Genomic DNA, 17,837 nt, shown 5'->3' with positions numbered 1-17,837 from the left:
CTAATCAGCCCTCCCTTTTACTCAGAAAACCTTGAGATTCCACTTTATGTTGGCTTTGAGTGTTTTCCCATAACCCCTCTTTGCTTCACTAAGGTGCTTTATCATCTCTCCTCTGAACTTTCTGTTACTCCTCTTAGTTCTCAGCTGTATTTTTCACCTGATGTCTGTCACAAGCACATTTTTTCTTCCTTATCTCCTTTTTATCCAGGAATATTTTTTATCCAGGGTTTGTTTGACCTTTTTAAGGAACATATCTTGGGACCATTTCTGTTTTGAAGGTAGCTGATTGTTCAGCTACTATTTTTCCTGCAATAGCTTTTATTCCGGTCTAACCAGCCCAACTCTGTTCTTGCCCCATTGAAGTCAGCTCTGCTCCAGTTAATTATTTTTACTACACCTTGCAATACTGTCTCCTAAATGTTCCCCCACTGACTCTTGATCTACTTGGCCAACCTTATTTCCAAGAACCAGGTCCAACAGTGAATCCTTTCTTGTTCAGCTGGACACAGACTGCTGTAGAAAAGTTTCCTGAACATAATCTTGAAACTGTTGCCCGTCGATCCTTTACACTACCACTGTCCCAATTTACATTTGGGTAATTAAAGTCCCCTGTTATAACAACACTATAATGTTTGCTTCTCTGTAATTTCCCTATAGATTTGTTCTTCTACATCCTTCTCACCAGTTGGCGGTCTATAGACTACATTGAGCACTGTAATTGCATCCCTTTTGTTCCTTAACTCTTGCAAATCGATTCTGCCTTTGAATCCTCTGGGACATTCTCTTTCTCCAGCACTATAATTCTATATTCCACTCCCTCCCCCTTTCCTATCTTATCTGAACACATACCCAGGAATATTTAACACCCAGTCATACCTTTCTTTAAACCAGATCTCAGTTTTTGCCATAACATCATATTCCCACGTAATATACGCCTGTAACCTCTAATCTGACTTACTTTGCTTTGTGCATTCGCATATACACAGTAACCCTAATTTAGACATCATTACTTGCACCCTTACACCAACTTCATTTATTAACTTTCTATACCAATGCTTTCTGTCCCTCCCAGTATTTTGTGCATCCTGTATACTACTCTTAATATTTCCTCTTGGTTCCCACATCCCTGCAACAGTAGTAAAAGGCCCTGCAAGGAACTCAGGTCCCAGCTTGTACAGCTGCATTCTCCCCAGAACCAATCCAAGTGCTCCAGGAATCTAAAGCCCTCCCTCCTGTACCATCTTTTCAGCCACGTATTCTTCTGCCTATTCCTCCTATTTCTGTACCCACTTTCGTGTAGCACTGGGAGTAATTCAGAGATTATCACATTTGAGGTCCTGCTTATTTGTTATCTGCCGAGCTTCTCTAAGTTCTGATTGCAAGACTCCATTCCCCCTGGCTACTTGTATCATTGGTACCAATGTGGACTACGACTACTGGCTGTCCACCCTGCCCCAGAAGAATGTCCTCCAACCTCTCTGTGACATCCTTGACCCTGGCACTGGGGAGGCAATGGAGTCATGTCTACGGCCACAGAAACACCTGCCTGGTCCCCAACCTAATAAATTCCCCTATCACTCTTGCTCTTCCCTTACACTTCCTCCCCACCTGTACAGCCGAGCCACCCAAGGTACCGCAAACCTGGCTCTGACTGCACTTCTCAGAACTAGGACCTGTATCAGCTTCCAAAACAAAACAAAACAAAAGTGGGACCTCAGGGGACTCCTGCACTACCTGCCCATTTCTCTTTGACTGCCCGGTGAACAAATAAAATCAGGTAAGCATATTCTTGAGAATTTGGTGACAAAATGTTTTAAACGAATATATTTTTCAAAAACTCATGGGCCTGAGAGGTATGGTAACGATGGCACTGTGGTTAGCACTGCTGCCTCACAGTGCCACGGACCCAGGTTCGATTCTGGTCTTGGGTCACTGTCTGTGTGGAGTTTGCACATTCTCCCCGTGTCTGTGTGGGTTTCCTCCCACACTCCAAAGATATGCGAGTTAGGTTGATTGGCCATGTTAAATTCACCTTTAGTGTCAGGGAGATTAGCAGGGTAAATGTGTGGGGTTACGGAATAGGGCCTGGGTGGGATTGTGGTCGGTACAAACTCGATGGGTCGAATAGCCTCCTTCTGTACTGTAGGAATTCTATGATCTATGTAACCAATGGTCCCCAGACATTTTAAGGGAGGTCATGTGCCCTTTGGGAGAGGTAAGCTACACTTTGAGTTTGTTAAAAATAGACTTGAAAGTATGTACAAAATACATAAACTTATTGGAACTGTGAAAGGGAGCTAGCTGTCAAGTCATTTAAAACTTGCCTTCTAAATATTTGAAAAAAATCCATGTGTAGTGTTGCTTAAAAAGTCTGTGCTTTCTTCACCCCGCCGGAGGGTTAACATTACAGGATTAGCCCTACATGACTGGTTTAATGAATTTTCATTATCACAGCTCTGGGCATTTTGTGCCCGGCTTGGGTTTGCAGAGCTGGGAATTGTCTTGACTCTGCGCTGTTGACCCAGGAGTGAAAATTCAGGCCATAGTATTCAAATTAAAATGTAGTTAGTAACAATGTTTTCTTACCCATATAACGTAACATCATTGTAGTAATTCGATTTGTTTTTTGCATCTTTCTCTGCTTTCTTCTATGATTTAAAGACAAGATAAAATAAAATTCAATATATGCCTTATCTAACTAAAAGTAATTTTAATCAAAACCTGTGACCTACCAATAGAAGACGTGGTTCCTACAAAGGATTGCAGTTTACTTAAATACTCCTTGAGCTGATCACGAACGCTGCCAGTCTTCTGCTTTCTGTAGTTGGTTTTCTTCATCACTTCATCTATGACATTTAGTACACTCTGTTCACACTCTTCATGCTCCTGCAAAAATGACAAGCAACAAAACCATTTGTGAAATCTATGGGCAGGATTTTCTGGCCGCACTCGCCCTGAAACCGGAAAATCCCACCCAAGGTCAATGGATCTTTGGTCTGCCCCTCGCCTACTCCGATGCCCGTGGTGGGCAGAATGGGAAAATTCACCCCATGTCATTGTGATATTTACATTTACATTCAGTAGAAAATAAATACATGTAAAAATAAATCCTTGTCACTAGCTACCTTTTGAATGCTATTATCCAATGACCAGTTTTTCAGAAGCTCATCTAAAAACAAAAAAAAAGTGAGCTTTAGTATAATATTGGTAGGCAGTATTCCTTGTAAAATTAAGAATGAACAGTTTTAAAAAACTTTTTGAAGCAGGTCAATGCACGCAAGTGTGCTGAGCTCCAATGCTTAATATACACTGGAAGTACACTGATAAAATTGTGCACGACTGTTGCTTGAAATGTCAGTAATATATGCCTATGTCAGAAAGAAGCAAGTGCCAGCAAAAACTGGTGCATTTAATTTATGGAACAGCAAGTTACATAATTCATACATCCAAAATCAAAGTGTTTTCTTAAGTTCTGAAATCCATTTCAAATATAGTTGACAAAGAGAGGGCTTGACTTGTTTGCTTTACACAACATACTTTAGATACAAGTAGAACTTTAACATGTTTTATTTCATTATTAATGAAATTATTTACATCTAAGGTACCTAAGCTTTAATAATCAAAGTTTGCATCATAATTATTAATTTGTGGGGGAAATATTTAAGAATATGAACTGGCTATAATTCAGTAATAAAGAGGTAATGATTTGATTTTTAAACATTGGAACCAAAACTATTACTGCAAGTTGTGTTAACTTATTTTAAAAATGTTTTTATGCACCATAAATGATTTGGAATTCTGCATCCTGTTGTTTTTTTGCTGTGTTTTGCTTTTTTTCTTGGTCATTGAGTAAGGCAACAGTCTTCACCAGATGGAAGTTGCACTGCCAATGAAAAATAAGGAAAAGTTAATTCAAGTACGCTGTAGTGTCTTCAGTGTAATCAGAACTAAGCCAAGTCCAGCATGTTTTCCCAGATGACTCACTGATGGTGTTTAGGAACAGGAACCCAGGTCCAATCTCTTAACTACAGGCATTGGTATCAACTCCAGTGCTCCATAAATGCCTGACTTGCAACAGCAGATCTTGCAACTTTTTTCTTCATACTGTTACTATATGGTTTAATTTACAATGTCATACAGGAATATTTTTTCCTTGATATCTTGAAGAAATTCAGCTGTGTAGATGTTAGAAATATAGTTATTTGTCTATGGAAAACATTGCTCTTTACTCACCAGTTTCAGTTTGCAGTTTTCTATCTCAACATGTTCAAGTCTTCTACTTGCCTCATAAATATCTGCTTCCATCGATTTTATTTGCTCAGCAGTATTTACAACTTGGTGATAGAGGCTGGTCCGTATTGCAGACAACAAAGCTTTTAGTTCCGGCTGGTGACAAAGATCAATACAATTAATGTACAAATGCATAACATATCTAATATATGATATGATATCTTGCTACTTTTCAATCACTCAAAAAAATAATTTCACAAAATTATGGCCCAGAACTTGCTGGAATAAGATATCTCCAGGCCAGATGCCAAAGTGTAAATTGATAATGACATGGGGTGGCACAGTCAATGAAGAGTGCAGGAGGGCATGCCAGCAGCAGCATCAGGCATCAACCTGGTGAAGCTATAATACATGACTACTTGCAATGCCAAACAGGGTAAGCAGCATGTGCTAGACAGCGAAGATCCAGTCATGAATCTTAGTGGACAATTAAACAACTCATTAGAAGTGGAGGATCCACAAATATCCCCATCCTCAATGATGGGGGAGCCCAGCACATCAGTACAAAAAACAGAGCTGAAGCATTTACAACAAGTGCTTGATCTATCTCGACCTCCTCCAGAGGTCCTCCATATCACAGATACCAATCTTCAACCAATTCAATTTACTACAGGAGATATCATTAAATGCTGAAAGCACTGGGTACTGTGAAGGTTATGGGACCTGACAATATTCCGGCAACAGTACTGAAGATCGTGCTCCAAAACTTGCTGCACCCCTTGCCAAACAGTACTGTAGCTGGAATACTGTCAGAAACAACTAGAACACTGGCATCTATTTGGCAAGGCAGTGTGGAAAATTGCTCAGGTATGTCTTGTACACAGAAAGCAGGATAAATCCAACCCAACCAATTATTGCCCTATCAGTCTACTCTCAATCATAAGTGATGAAAGGGGGTCATCAGTGCTGTGAAATGACATTTGCTTAGCAATAACCTGCTCACTGATGTTCAGTTTGGAATCTACCTGGATCACTCAGACCTGATCTCATTACAGCCTTGGTTCAAAGAAGGACAAAAGAGCTGGATTCCAAATGTGAGATGAGTGTGACTATCCCTGACATCAAGGCAACATTTGACAGAGTATGACATCGAGGAGCCTAGCAAAACTCGAGTCAATAGGAATTGGCATACCCAGCACAAAGGAAGATGGTTGGACAAAGCAGCCTGCTTGATTAGCACCGCATCCACAAACATTCACTCATTCCACCACTGACGCATAGTGATAACTGTGCATAAGATGTACTGTAGGAAATCACTATGGATTCAGTCGACACTTTCCAAATCATCCACCACTACTATCTAGAAGGACAAGATGCATAGGAACATTGCCACTTAGAAGTTCCTCTCCAAATCACACACCATTTTGACTTGGAAATATATCACCATTCCTTCAATGTCACTGGGTTAAAATCCTGGAACCCTCTCCCTAATAGCACTGTGGGTGTATCTACGCCATATGGATTGCAGTGGTTCAAGAAGGCAGCTCACCACCACCTTCTCAATGGTAATTATGGATGGCAATAAATGCTGGAGCCAACAATGCCCACACCCCATGAATGAGTAAAAAACAATGATGCAGCTGTGACTACCTGAGCATTAGGTCCAATGATTTTTTTCATAACATTAAATAATTGCGAGGGAACAATGGAAATAGAAATATGATTAAAGTCAAAGAGAAATTAAGAAAGATTAGGAGAGATACGATAGACAAATTGAATCTAATAAATCTCTAAAAATAACTTACTACATAGGAGTAAAAGTTCAAATGTTTCTTTTCTGGCTTTCCAGAACGGAATGGCATTTCAGGCTAAATACAAGGCCAGTATAAAACAAATTAGCTTTAAATGGCTGAAAAGAAGCCTAATGTGTCTCAATGGTGTAAATCAAGCAATTTAATGACAGCTGGGAATCATGGCATAGTTTTTTTTGACAAGGCTAAAGGCTGAGCACAACTAGACCAGAGACCTGCAATTTGGAACAGTCAGCATATCCCTTCCTTGCTACAAAAGGCTGAGTTTTGTTTGATCCACGAACAATGCTTAGCACCGTGAACTTCCAAGCAAATTCTTACTATAACCTTTTTTTAACCATGTAGTGACTAAACAGCTGATTTAATGCTTCATATTTTAAAATGTGCTTATATTAGCTAATTTTATAATCACTGAAATTCTTTTCTGTTACGTAAAATATTCATAGTTCTTTAAATCAAAGCTTTTTCAAAATAGGAAAATTAAGGGCTAAAAACTACTCGGTTGAACTTGTACAGATTTGACTCCATTACTTTATTTTATAAATGCCCATCTTGTTGCCTTTGAACAGAGTGGCCTGTTAGGCCTTTTCACAGGGTATAAAAGTCAACCACATTGCTGTGAATTTGGAGTCACATGTCGGCCAGGCTAGGTAAGGATAGCAGATTTCATTCCCTAGAGGACATTAGTGAACCAGATAAGTCATAATTGACAATAGTTTTATGGTTATCATTAGATGTGATTTAATTCCAGTTTTTTTTTATTGAATTCAAATTTCACCATCTGCCATGTTGGAATTTGAACTCAGATCCTCAGAGCATGTGGTCTCTGGATTACTAATCCAGTGAAAATACCACTATGCCGCCACCTTCTCTCCTGAGCTTCTCCCATAATTTTATGGGAGAAGTAGAGTGCATTTTAGAAAGATTTTTATTTCACAGTTACAACTCTTCTGGAAGCTCCACTATTAGAAGCACTGACGGTGGCAAAGACACCGAATATACTCTGGATGTGGGATTTCAGTGCGGTTGGGTAGCACAACTACAGATTGTGCTGACCGAGTCCTGAAAGATAGAAGGGAATTCTCCGGCCTCCCAGCTGCATGTCTCTCAGCAGCGGGAGGTGGCGCGCTGTTCGCTGGCGGTGGGATCTCTGCTCCTGCCGCTATCAATGGGATTTCACATTGATATCACCTTATGTTGCTGCGAAACCTGCGGGAGGGGGTGTGCTGCCGGCAGGGCTAGAGAATTCCACCATGGTTGGAGAACTCCCCCCATAGCTGCTAGACTGTGCTCCCGTAGGGAGGAGGGTGAGGGAACAAGAGGGAAGAACCCACTGGACCATACCTTCACCAACCCACCTGTTGCAGATGCATCTGTCTATGACAGTAATGGCAATTATGACACATCCTTGTGGAGATGAAGTACTGTCTTTACATGAGGATACGCTTGTGACACTACCACAGTATTAAATGGGATACATTTTGAGCAAATACAGCAACTCAAAACTGGGCATCCACAAGACATTGTGGGCCATCCACAGCAGCAAATTGTATTCAACTGCAATCTGTAACCTCATGACCATTATATCCCCCACTCTGCCATTATCATGAAGCCAGGGGATCAACCCTGGTCCAAGAAAAATGCAGGAGGACAAGCAAGCAATTGCAGCAGGCATACTTAAAAAAAAAGTGTCAATCTGGTGAAGTTACAATACGTGACTATTTGAATGACAAATAAGAAGCATGCGATAGACAGAGGTAAGTGATTCCACAACCAATGGATCAGATCTAAGCTCTGCAGTCATGCCACATGCAGTCATGAATGAGGGTGGATAATTAAACAACTCACTGGAGGAGGACACTCCACAAATATTGATTCTTGATGGGGAGCCCAGCACATCAGTACAAAACACAAAGCATTTTCAATCATCATCAACCAGAAGTGTCGAAAGGATGATCCTGAGGTCCCCAGCATAATAAATAACAGTCCTCAGCCAATTTCATTCACTCCATGTGATAATCAAGAAATAGCTGAAGGCACTGGATACTGCAAAGTTTTGGACCCTGATGGTATTTGGGCAATAGTACAAAAGACTCATGCTCCAGAACTAGCTGTGTTTCTAGCCGAGCTATTCTAGTATAGCTGCAACATTAGCATCTACCTGACAACGTGGAAAATTGCCCACGAAAAGCAGGACAAATCCAGCTCAGCCTATTACTGCTCATTCAGTCTACTTTGGATCATTAGCAAAGTGATGGAAAGTGTCATCGACAGTGCTATTGAGGAGCACTTATAGAACAATAATTTGCTCACTGATGCTCAGTTTGGGTTCCGCCAAGGCCACTCATCTCTTACCTCAAACCAAAAATGCACTGAAGAGGTGAGGTGAGAGTGACTGCCCCTGACATCAAGGCAACATTTAATTGAGCCCTAGCAAAGCTGTTGTCCAAATGGGAACCAGGGGGAAAACTTTATGGCTGGACTCATACTCATTAAGGAAGACATTGTTGGATGACAGTCATCTTAATTCCCAGAATATCACTGCAGGAGTTCCTCAGAGCAGTGTCCTGGGCCCAACCACCTTCAGTTGCTGCATCAATGTTCTTCCCTCCATCATAAGGTCAGAAGTGGAGATGTTCACTGATGATTGCACACTGTGCACTACTCAGATATAGGGGCAATCCATGTCCATTTGCAACAGAGACCTGGACAACATTCAGGCTTAGGCTAGTAAGTGGCAATTAACATTCGTGCCACACAAATGCCATCTCCAACAAGAGAGAATCCAACGACCTCCCCATGACATTCAATGGCATTGCCATCATTGAATCCCCAGTCAGGAATATGATGGAATACTCTCTACTTACCTAGATGAGTGCAACTCCAACAACTCTCAAGAAGTTCAACAACATACAGACAAAGCAGCTGCTTGATTGGCACCCGATCACCACCTTAAATATCCATTCTTTCCACCACTGATGCACAGTGATGGCAGTGTGTACCATCCAAAAGATGCACTGCAGCAACCCATAAAGGCACCTTCAACAGCACCTTCTTCCAAACCAGCAATCTTTACCATCTAGCAGGTCCATGGAAGCACCGCATCACCTGCAAGTTCCCCTTCCAAACTCGACAGTTTCTGGTTATTTCCATGGTAGGAGGACATGTACTTTGTCATTAGCAGACAAACCTCCAGAGTCCAAATTATTATAAAATCTAGCATTGACATGGAGAATTCTTTGGAACTGGTCATACATAAATGCTGGTGTTCAATGAACTGTAGCCTATTTTTAAAGAAACTTTGAAGGGATTAGTTAAATAATTTGTGCCAAAAGCGTACCCTGCCCAGTAGATTGCAAATTCCTCCTTGCTAACATCTGGATTATTGTGCCAAAATTGGGAGAGCAGTTCCATAGATTTGTCAAGCAACAACTTGGCAGAATCATACCCACAGATCCATACCTATCAGCCAATGGACATGAATCAAAGGAAGTCAGTATGTAGGTATAGAAGCAATTAGGACAGTAGATGTAATGTGAATTTTTATTACCAAGGGACTATATACAAGAGTAGAGAAAATTTCCTCAATTTATACAGCTAACTTAGGTTAGGTCGATTAGGTTAGGTTAGGGTTAGGTCGATTGGCCATGCTAAAATTGCCCCTTAGTGTCCTGAGATGTGTAGGTTAGAGGGATTAATGGGTAAAATATGTAGGGATATGGGGGTAGGGCCTGGGTGGGATTGTGGTCGGTGCAGACTCGATGGGCCGAATGGCCTCCTTCTGCACTGTAGGGTTTCTATGATTCTAACTGAGCAAGCCATACTAGGAGTACTGTGCAGTTTTGATCTCTTTTCCTATGTTTCAAAGTTGAGTTTGTGAAGTTGGAATTTGATATTGGTAAAGATGTAAAAATGCTAGAGGGAAAAAACATTGCGGCGTCCCTTTAAAAGTTGGTGTTTTGTTTCAGTGCTTGGAGGTTTAAAATGCAAAGTACATACAGAGTCCAAGCTGAAACATTTATATCAAAAAGTCAAGCAGTAGTCTTGACAAAACGACCTGTTTTTTAAAAGCCCAGTCAATTTAAAGCAGGCACTCAGCTACCAGCAACCTATATAATTGTAATTTGGTGGTGTTGACAACATCAGACCAATCCTATTGTAAGAAAATTGATCAAAGAGAGTGCAAGGGATGAAAAAGAGCAACAGAAGAACTGAAACCTCTCGAGCCACGAGAGGGAGCAAGCAGCTCCCAACTCTGCCAGCTTCAGATATGTCTTAAGAGAGGGCACCATCTAACTAGTGAAAGGTATCAAATCAGAAAGAACTTACAGATAAAGGAATCAACAAAAGAACTCCAAAAGTTTCTGAAAGTCACAAAACCGTTTTTTTTTGAGAATGACTGAATTCTATTATTATATTTTATCTGGTTAATGAATGAGTATTGTATTTATTTGAACAGCATTCCATTAGAATCTTATTTTATTCTGTATGTTACTTGTTAGTTAAAGTTCCCTATTAGTTAAATAAGTAAATTGTTAAAATGTTCATTTTAAAGTGAGCGTCAGGTTCAACTGTGGTTAATTCACAATTAACCACTAAATATTACTGAAGAACAGATCACACCATCCCACACACTTTTAACAGATTACAAGGTGAGGTATTCCTCTTTGGGGGATTCGACGTTACTTCTCAAAAGGGGGTCAACCTCTGCATCATAACACCTAAGGAAGGATATACTTGCTTTAGAGGGTATGCAATGAAAGTTCAGTTCACTGGCTCCTGGGATGAGAGAATTAGCCTATGAAAAGAGATTGAGTGGACCAGGTCAATATTCCCAGGAGCTAGAAAAATGAGTGACCTAATTGGAACATAAAATTCCTGAAGGGTTTTACATGGTAGATACTGAGAAAATGTTTTCTTTGGCTGGGAACGTAGAACATAGGGTCACAGTGCCAGAATATGGGATCAGACATTTAGGACTAAAAGGACTAGAAATTTCTTCACTCAGCATCTTGGCGATGAGGTTTGCTGGTGCTCTTGAGGAGGGTTTAAACTAACTTGGTTGGGGCATTGGGAACCTGAACACAGGAACAAATACTGGATGTCCTTGATAGGTATGTTCCTGTCAGGCAGGGAGGAAATGGCCGAGTGAGGGAACCATGGTTCACAAAAGAGGTGGAATGTCTTGTGAAAAGGAAGAGGGAAGCTTATGTAGGGATGAGGAAACAAGGTTCAGATGGCTCGATTGAGGGTTACAAGTTAGCAAGGAATGAGCTGAAAAAGGGGCTTAGGAGAGCTAGGAGGGGACATGAGAAGTCCTTGGCGGGTCGGATCAAGGAAAACCCCAAGGCTTTTTACTCTTATGTGAGGAATAAAAGAATGACCAGGGTGAGGTTAGGGCCGGTCAAGGACAGTAGTGGGAACTTGTGTATGGAGTCAGTAGAGATAGGCGAGGTGATGAATGAATACTTTTCTTCAGTGTTCACCAAGGAGAGGGGCCATGTTTTTGAGGAAGAGAAGGTGTTACAGGCTAATAGGCTGGAGGAAATAGATGTTCGGAGGGAGGATGTCTTGGCAGTTTTGAATAAACTGAAGGTTGATAAGTCCCCTGGGCCTGATGAAATGTATCCTAGGATTCTGTGGGAGGCAAGGGATGAGATTGCAGAGCCTTTGGCGTTGATCTTTGGGTCCTCGCTGTCCACGGGGATGGTGCCAGAGGACTGGAGAATGGCGAATGTTGTTCCTCTGTTTAAGAAAGGGAATAGAAATGACCCTGGTAATTATAGACCGGTTAGTCTTACTTCGGTGGTTGGTAAATTGATGGAAAGGGTCCTTAGGGATGGGATTTACGACCATTTAGAAAGATGCGGATTAATCCGAGATAGTCAGCACGGATTCGTGAAGGGCAAGTCGTGCCTCACAAATTTGATAGAATTTTTTGAGGAGGTAACTAAGTGTGTTGATGAAGGTAGGGCAGTTGATGTCATATACATGGATTTTAGTAAGGCGTTTGATAAGGTCCCCCATGGTCGGCTTATGATGAAAGTGAGGAGGTGTGGGATAGAGGGAAAGTTGGCCGATTGGATAGGTAACTGGCTGTCTGACCGAAGACAGAGGGTGGTGGTCGATGGAAAATTTTCGGATTGGAGGCAGGTTGCTAGCGGTGTGCCGCAGGGATCAGTGCTTGGTCCTCTGCTCTTTGTGATTTTTATTAATGACTTAGAGGAGGGGGCTGAAGGGTGGATCAGTAAATTTGCTGATGACACCAAGATTGGTGGAGTAGTGGATGAGGTGGAGGGCTGTTGTAGGATGCAAAGAGACATAGATAGGATGCAAAGCTGGGCTGAAAAATGGCAAATGGAGTTTAACCCTGATAAATGTGAGGTGATTCATTTTGGTAGGACAAATTTAAATGTGGATTACAGGGTCAAAGGTAGGGTTCTGAAGACTGTGGAGGAACAGAGAGATCTTGGGGTCCATATCCACAGATCTCTAAAGGTTGCCAGTCAAGTGGATAGAGCTGTGAAGAAGGCCTATAGTGTGTTAGCTTTTATTAACAGGGGGTTGGAGTTTAAGAGCCGTGGGGTTATGCTGCAACTGTACAGGACCTTGGTGAGACCACATTTGGAATATTGTGTGCAGTTCTGGTCACCTCACTATAAGAAGGATGTGGAAGCGCTGGAAAGAGTGCAGAGGAGATTTACCAGGATGCTGCCTGGTTTGGAGGGTAGGTCATATGAGGAAAGGTTGAGGGAGCTAGGGCTGTTCTCTCTGGAGCGGAGGAGGCTGAGGGGAGACTTAATAGAGGTGTATAAAATGATGAAGGGGATAGATAGAGTGAACGTTCAAAGACTATTTCCTCGGGTGGATGGAGCTATTACAAGGGGGCATAACTATAGGGTTCGTGGTGGGAGATACAGGACGGATATCAGAGGTAGGTTCTTTACGCAGAGAGTGGTTGGGGTGTGGAATGGACTGCCTGCAGTGATAGTGGAGTCAGACACTTTAGAAACATTTAAGCGGTTATTGGATAGGCACATGGAGCACACCAGGATGATAGGGAGTGGGATAGCTTGATCTTGGTTTCAGATAAAGCTCGGCACAACATCGTGGGCCGAAGGGCCTGTTCTGTGCTGTACTGTTCTATGTTCTAGATTGAGAAGGAAGAGAAGCTCAACAGGAATAGAAGGCATGGAAGGTCAAGGAATCAAAGGATAAAAGATCGGCAACAAAAGAGTTGTTCAGCAAGCTGTAATGAATAAGACAGATGACCTGATGGCACAGACATTTGCAAATATGTTATCACAGCTATTACAGAAATGTGGCTTAAAGAGGAGATCCCAGAGGATTGGAGAATAGCCAATGTTGTTCCTTTGTTTAAGAAGGGTAGCAAGAATAATCCAGGTAATTACAGGCCGGTGAGCCTTACATCAGTGGTAGGGAAATTATTGGAGAGGATTCTTTGAGACAGGCTTTATTCCCACTTGGAAATAAGTGGATGTATTAGTGAGAGACAACATGGTTTTGTGAAGGGGAGGTCGTGTCTCACGAACTTGATCAAGTTTTTCGAGGAAGTGACGAAGTTGATTGATGAGGGTAGGGCAGTGGATGTTATCTACATGAACTTCAGTAAGGCCTTTGACAAGGTCCCTCATGGCAGACTGGTGCAAAAGGTGAAGTCGCATGGGATCAGAGGTGAGCTGGCAAGGTGGATACAAAACTGGCTCGGTCAAAGAAGACAGAGGGTAGCAGTGGAAGAGTGCGTTTCTGAATGGAGAGCTGTGACAAGTGGTGTTCCTCAGGGATCAGTGCTGGGGCCTTTGCTGTTTGTAATATATATATAAATGATTTGGAGGAAAATGTAACTGGATTGATTAATAAGTTTGCGGACGACACAAAGGTTGGTGGATTTGCGGATAGCGATGAGAACCATCAGAGGATACAGCAGGATATAGATCAGTTGGAGACTTGGGCGGAGAGATGGCAGATGGAGTTTAATCCGGACAAATGTGAGGTAATGCATTTTGGAAGGTCTAATACAGATAGGAAATATACAATGGCAGAACCCTTAAGAGTATTGATAGGCAAAGGGATCTGGGTGTACAGGTACACAGGTCACTGAAAGTGGCAATGCAGGTGGAGAAGGTAGTCAAGAAGGCATATGGGATGCTTGCCTTCATTGGCCGGGGTATTGAGTTTAAAAATTGGCAAGTCATGTTGCAGCTTTATAGAACTTTAGTTAGGCTGCACTTGGAATATAGTGCTCAATTCTGGTCGCCACACTACCAGAAGGATGTGAGTACAGAAAAGACTTACTAGGATGTTGCCTGGGTATGGAGGGCATTAGCTATGAGGAGAGGTTGGAGAAGCTTGGTTTGTTCTCACTGGAGTGACGGAGGTTGAGGGGAGACCTGATAGAAGTCTACAAGATTATGAGAGGCATGGACAGAGTGGATAGTCAGAAGCTTTTTCCCAGGGTAGAAGAGTCAATTACTAGGGGGCATAGGTTTAAGGTGTGAGGGGCAAGGTTTAAAGGAGATGTACGAGGCAGATTTTTTACACAGAGAGTAGTGGGTGCCTGGGACTCGTTGCCGGGGGAGGTAATGGAAGCGGATATGGTAGTGACTTTTAAGGGGCGTCTTGACAAGTACATGAATAGGATGGGAATAGAGGGATATGCTCCCTGGAAGGGTAGGGGGTTTTAGTTAAGTTGGGCAGCATGGTCGGTGCAGGCTTGGAGGGCCGAAGGGCCTGTTCCTATGCTGTAATTTTCTTTGTTCTTTGTTTTGAATGGCAGCTCACAGTAACAGGGTTTTTTAATAGGATAGAAAGATGGAAATAAAGGAAGGGAGTTGCAATATTGGTTGAACAATCACAACTGCGAAGAGGGATAAAATGCTAGAAGGAGCACCAAATGAAACCAAATGGGTTGAACGTAAGAACTAAAGAGAGGCCATTACATTGCTGGGAGCAGATACTTCAAACCCCCAAACTTTCAGAGGGAAAAATAAGAGCAGATTGCTGAAAGGATAGAAACAAAAGGGTACTAATCATAGAGGAATTATTAAAATGTATTCAGGAAAGCTTTTTTAGCCAGTACATAGCAAACCCAATAAGGCTAGGGGGAGCTCCGGACATGGTTTTAGGGAATGAATTGGGCAGGTGAGGAGAAATCAGTGAGAGAGCATTTTAGTGATGGTGAACACAATTCAGTTGGATATGGAGTAGTTATGGAAAAGAATAATAGACCATGAGTAAAAGTTTTAAATTGGCAAGGACAATTTTACCAAGCTGAGATGTGATTTGGCAAAAGTGGTTGGGACCAGGTACTTGAAGGTGTTAGAGGGATGAATTCAAGTAGGAGCGGTTCACAATAAATATGTTCCCACAGAGTAAAATGATGGGAGGTTATGTTGACAATGCTATAAAGTGGCACTTCTTTGCCAATAACGTTCACTAATGCTCAATTTGAGTTCAAACAGGACCCCTCAGCATCAGATATCATTGCAGCCTTAGTCCAAACATGGACATAAGAGGTGGCAGTGACTACCCTTGATATCAGGACAGAATTTGACTGTGTGGTGCCAAGAAGTCTTTTTCTTATTGAAGTCAAGGAGGATCAGGAGGAACACACTAATGGCTTGTGTTATACCCAGCACAAAGGACAATGCATATGCTTATTGAAGGCCAAACATTTCAGCCTTAGGATATCACTGCAGGAGTCTCAGGGCAGTGTCCTACGGCCAAATACCAGCTGCTCCATCAATGAACTTCCTTTCAACATGAGTGGGTATGCTTGTTGATGATTGAACTGGGGTTCAGTTCAATTAGCAATGAAGCAAACTATGTCTACAAGAACCGGTCAATGTTCAGGCCAGGATTGATAAGTGGCAAATAATATGTGCATCACAGGAAGTGTCAGGCAATGATTATAGGCAGAATCTTATCCAAAAATGGCAAATGTCAGGATCTGACTGAAAACCGGTGTGTTTTTCTCCAGAGGAACAGGCAGATTTTCTCTCCATGCCTTATGACACTTTGTCACAAAAGAAACAGCAGTGGGGTGTGTTTCATGCCGTCATGTTGAGGGGTGGAGCCTTAACATACTGGTCAAACTGGCTATACCTGTCTCCTCACCCCCTCGCGATCAATGCCAGCATAACCCTCCCTACCCCTCTCCACCCACACACAGTCAATGCAGCCATCGGGCCTCCTTCCCCTCACCCAAAAGTCACCCCCCTACCATCACAAAAAGTTATTGCCTGCATCCCCACAGTTCCCACGACCGCTCCCTCCCAACACCACAAATAAATGAGTCACGGCATGAGGCTCCCACTAGGGTCTGCCCCGGCACTGTTCCCTGGCCCAGGTTGACACTGCAGGTTGGTTGATGCCAATGTGGCAGTGCCAATCTGTACCGGGGCAATGCCAGATCACTGCTTGGCCATGTCCCTCTCTCCCAGGGCTATACTCACCATTTTGGGGGGGATCCCCACGGCAGGTTCATGTCTGGGTGAACCTGTTGCAAACCAGTGAGCGAGGTTTGAAAATACGGCTAAGGTGGACATATGAAAGTGGGGGGGCGGGTGTTGGCGGATGCCTGATAAATATATTTAAATTTATTAAAATAAAATGAGGTCCTCACCCATTGTGGATACGAACCTCACTACATCACTGGTGGGGGGCAAGGAAAATTGCAGAGGGGGAGGGAAAATCACAGAACTCGATCTATCGGGAGAGAATCGCGTTTCATGATTCTGGATTTTCAGTCCACGTCACCATTCCCTTTGATGGCAAACACGGGCTGAAAATCGCTTCCTATGTCTAACATCTCCCCATGACATCCAAGGCATTACTATTGTCACATTCCCAACTATCAACATCCTGGGGACTCCACTGATTAGAAAATTAATTACATAAATACCATCGCTAAAAGAGCAGGAGAGGCTGGAGTATTTTCAAGTTCACCACGTCACTAATTAGGATATCGCTGCTTTTCATAATTGCTGGGTTAAAATCCTCAGACTCCTAACTAACAGTCCTGTTTGGGAATAATTTCACACATTGTCTGCAGTGATTGAAAAGGCTGTTCACCAACCCCTCAGAGCAGGAATAAATAGATGTAAAAACATGCAAATTACACTTTCCTTCAGCTGCATCACAGAAAAACTGACTTGAATAACGTTGTGGTGTTATAATGCTGGTAAATATATTAATATGTCATAAATTTCTCACAAAGATAATTTTAATACAATTTTTAATGTAATCTCTTTTGACTTGTGTAAAATGGGAACAAAAAACTGCTTCAACACAATCATCAATAAAGATAAAAGGGAAAGGGAAGGGAATGATACATTTTGGTAAAAAGAATGAGGAGAGGTAAATGAAGGTACTATCATAAAGTGGGTGCAGGAACAGAGAGATCTGGGAGTATTATATGCATACAGATTGTTGAAGGTGGCAGGACAGGTCAAGAAAGTAGTTAATAAGGCATGCAGGATTCTGGGCTATATAAACAGAGGCATAGAGCATAAGGAAGTTCCGATGAATTTTTATAAAACACTGATTTGGCCTCAACTTGAGTATTGTGTCCAATTCTGGACAGCACATTTTAAAAAGGATGTGAACACGTTGCAGAAGGTGCAAAAAATTATTACAACAATGGTTTCAAGGATGAGAGACTGATATTATTTGGATAGTCTGGAGAAGTTGGGGATGTTCTCTTTAGTGAATAGAATGTTGAGAGGAGATTTAATAGATGTGGTCCAAAATAATGAGAAATATGAACAGAATAGA

The 17,837-nt window shown here is 42.1% G+C and overlaps 1 protein-coding gene across 1 annotated transcript in view; it reads right to left on the bottom strand.

Moving 5' to 3' along the window:
• ccdc175 (coiled-coil domain containing 175) overlaps positions 1–17,837 on the bottom strand; it is a 64,501-nt gene that overhangs the window by 2,298 nt on the left and 44,366 nt on the right. Inside the window, exons 12-16 of the mRNA XM_078233818.1 lie at positions 4,234–4,386; positions 3,781–3,883; positions 3,126–3,169; positions 2,733–2,886; positions 2,587–2,648 (exon numbers count right to left, since the gene is read on the bottom strand). Coding sequence (XP_078089944.1) covers positions 2,602–2,648; positions 2,733–2,886; positions 3,126–3,169; positions 3,781–3,883; positions 4,234–4,386 — 501 coding nt within the window. The 3' untranslated portion in view covers positions 2,587–2,601. The remainder of the gene's footprint in view (positions 1–2,586; positions 2,649–2,732; positions 2,887–3,125; positions 3,170–3,780; positions 3,884–4,233; positions 4,387–17,837) is intronic.

The sequence above is a fragment of the Mustelus asterias genome, chromosome 18, assembly GCF_964213995.1.
Source record: "Mustelus asterias chromosome 18, sMusAst1.hap1.1, whole genome shotgun sequence".
Lineage (NCBI taxonomy): Eukaryota > Metazoa > Chordata > Chondrichthyes > Carcharhiniformes > Triakidae > Mustelus > Mustelus asterias.
This window is presented reverse-complemented; position numbering and strand designations above follow the sequence as displayed.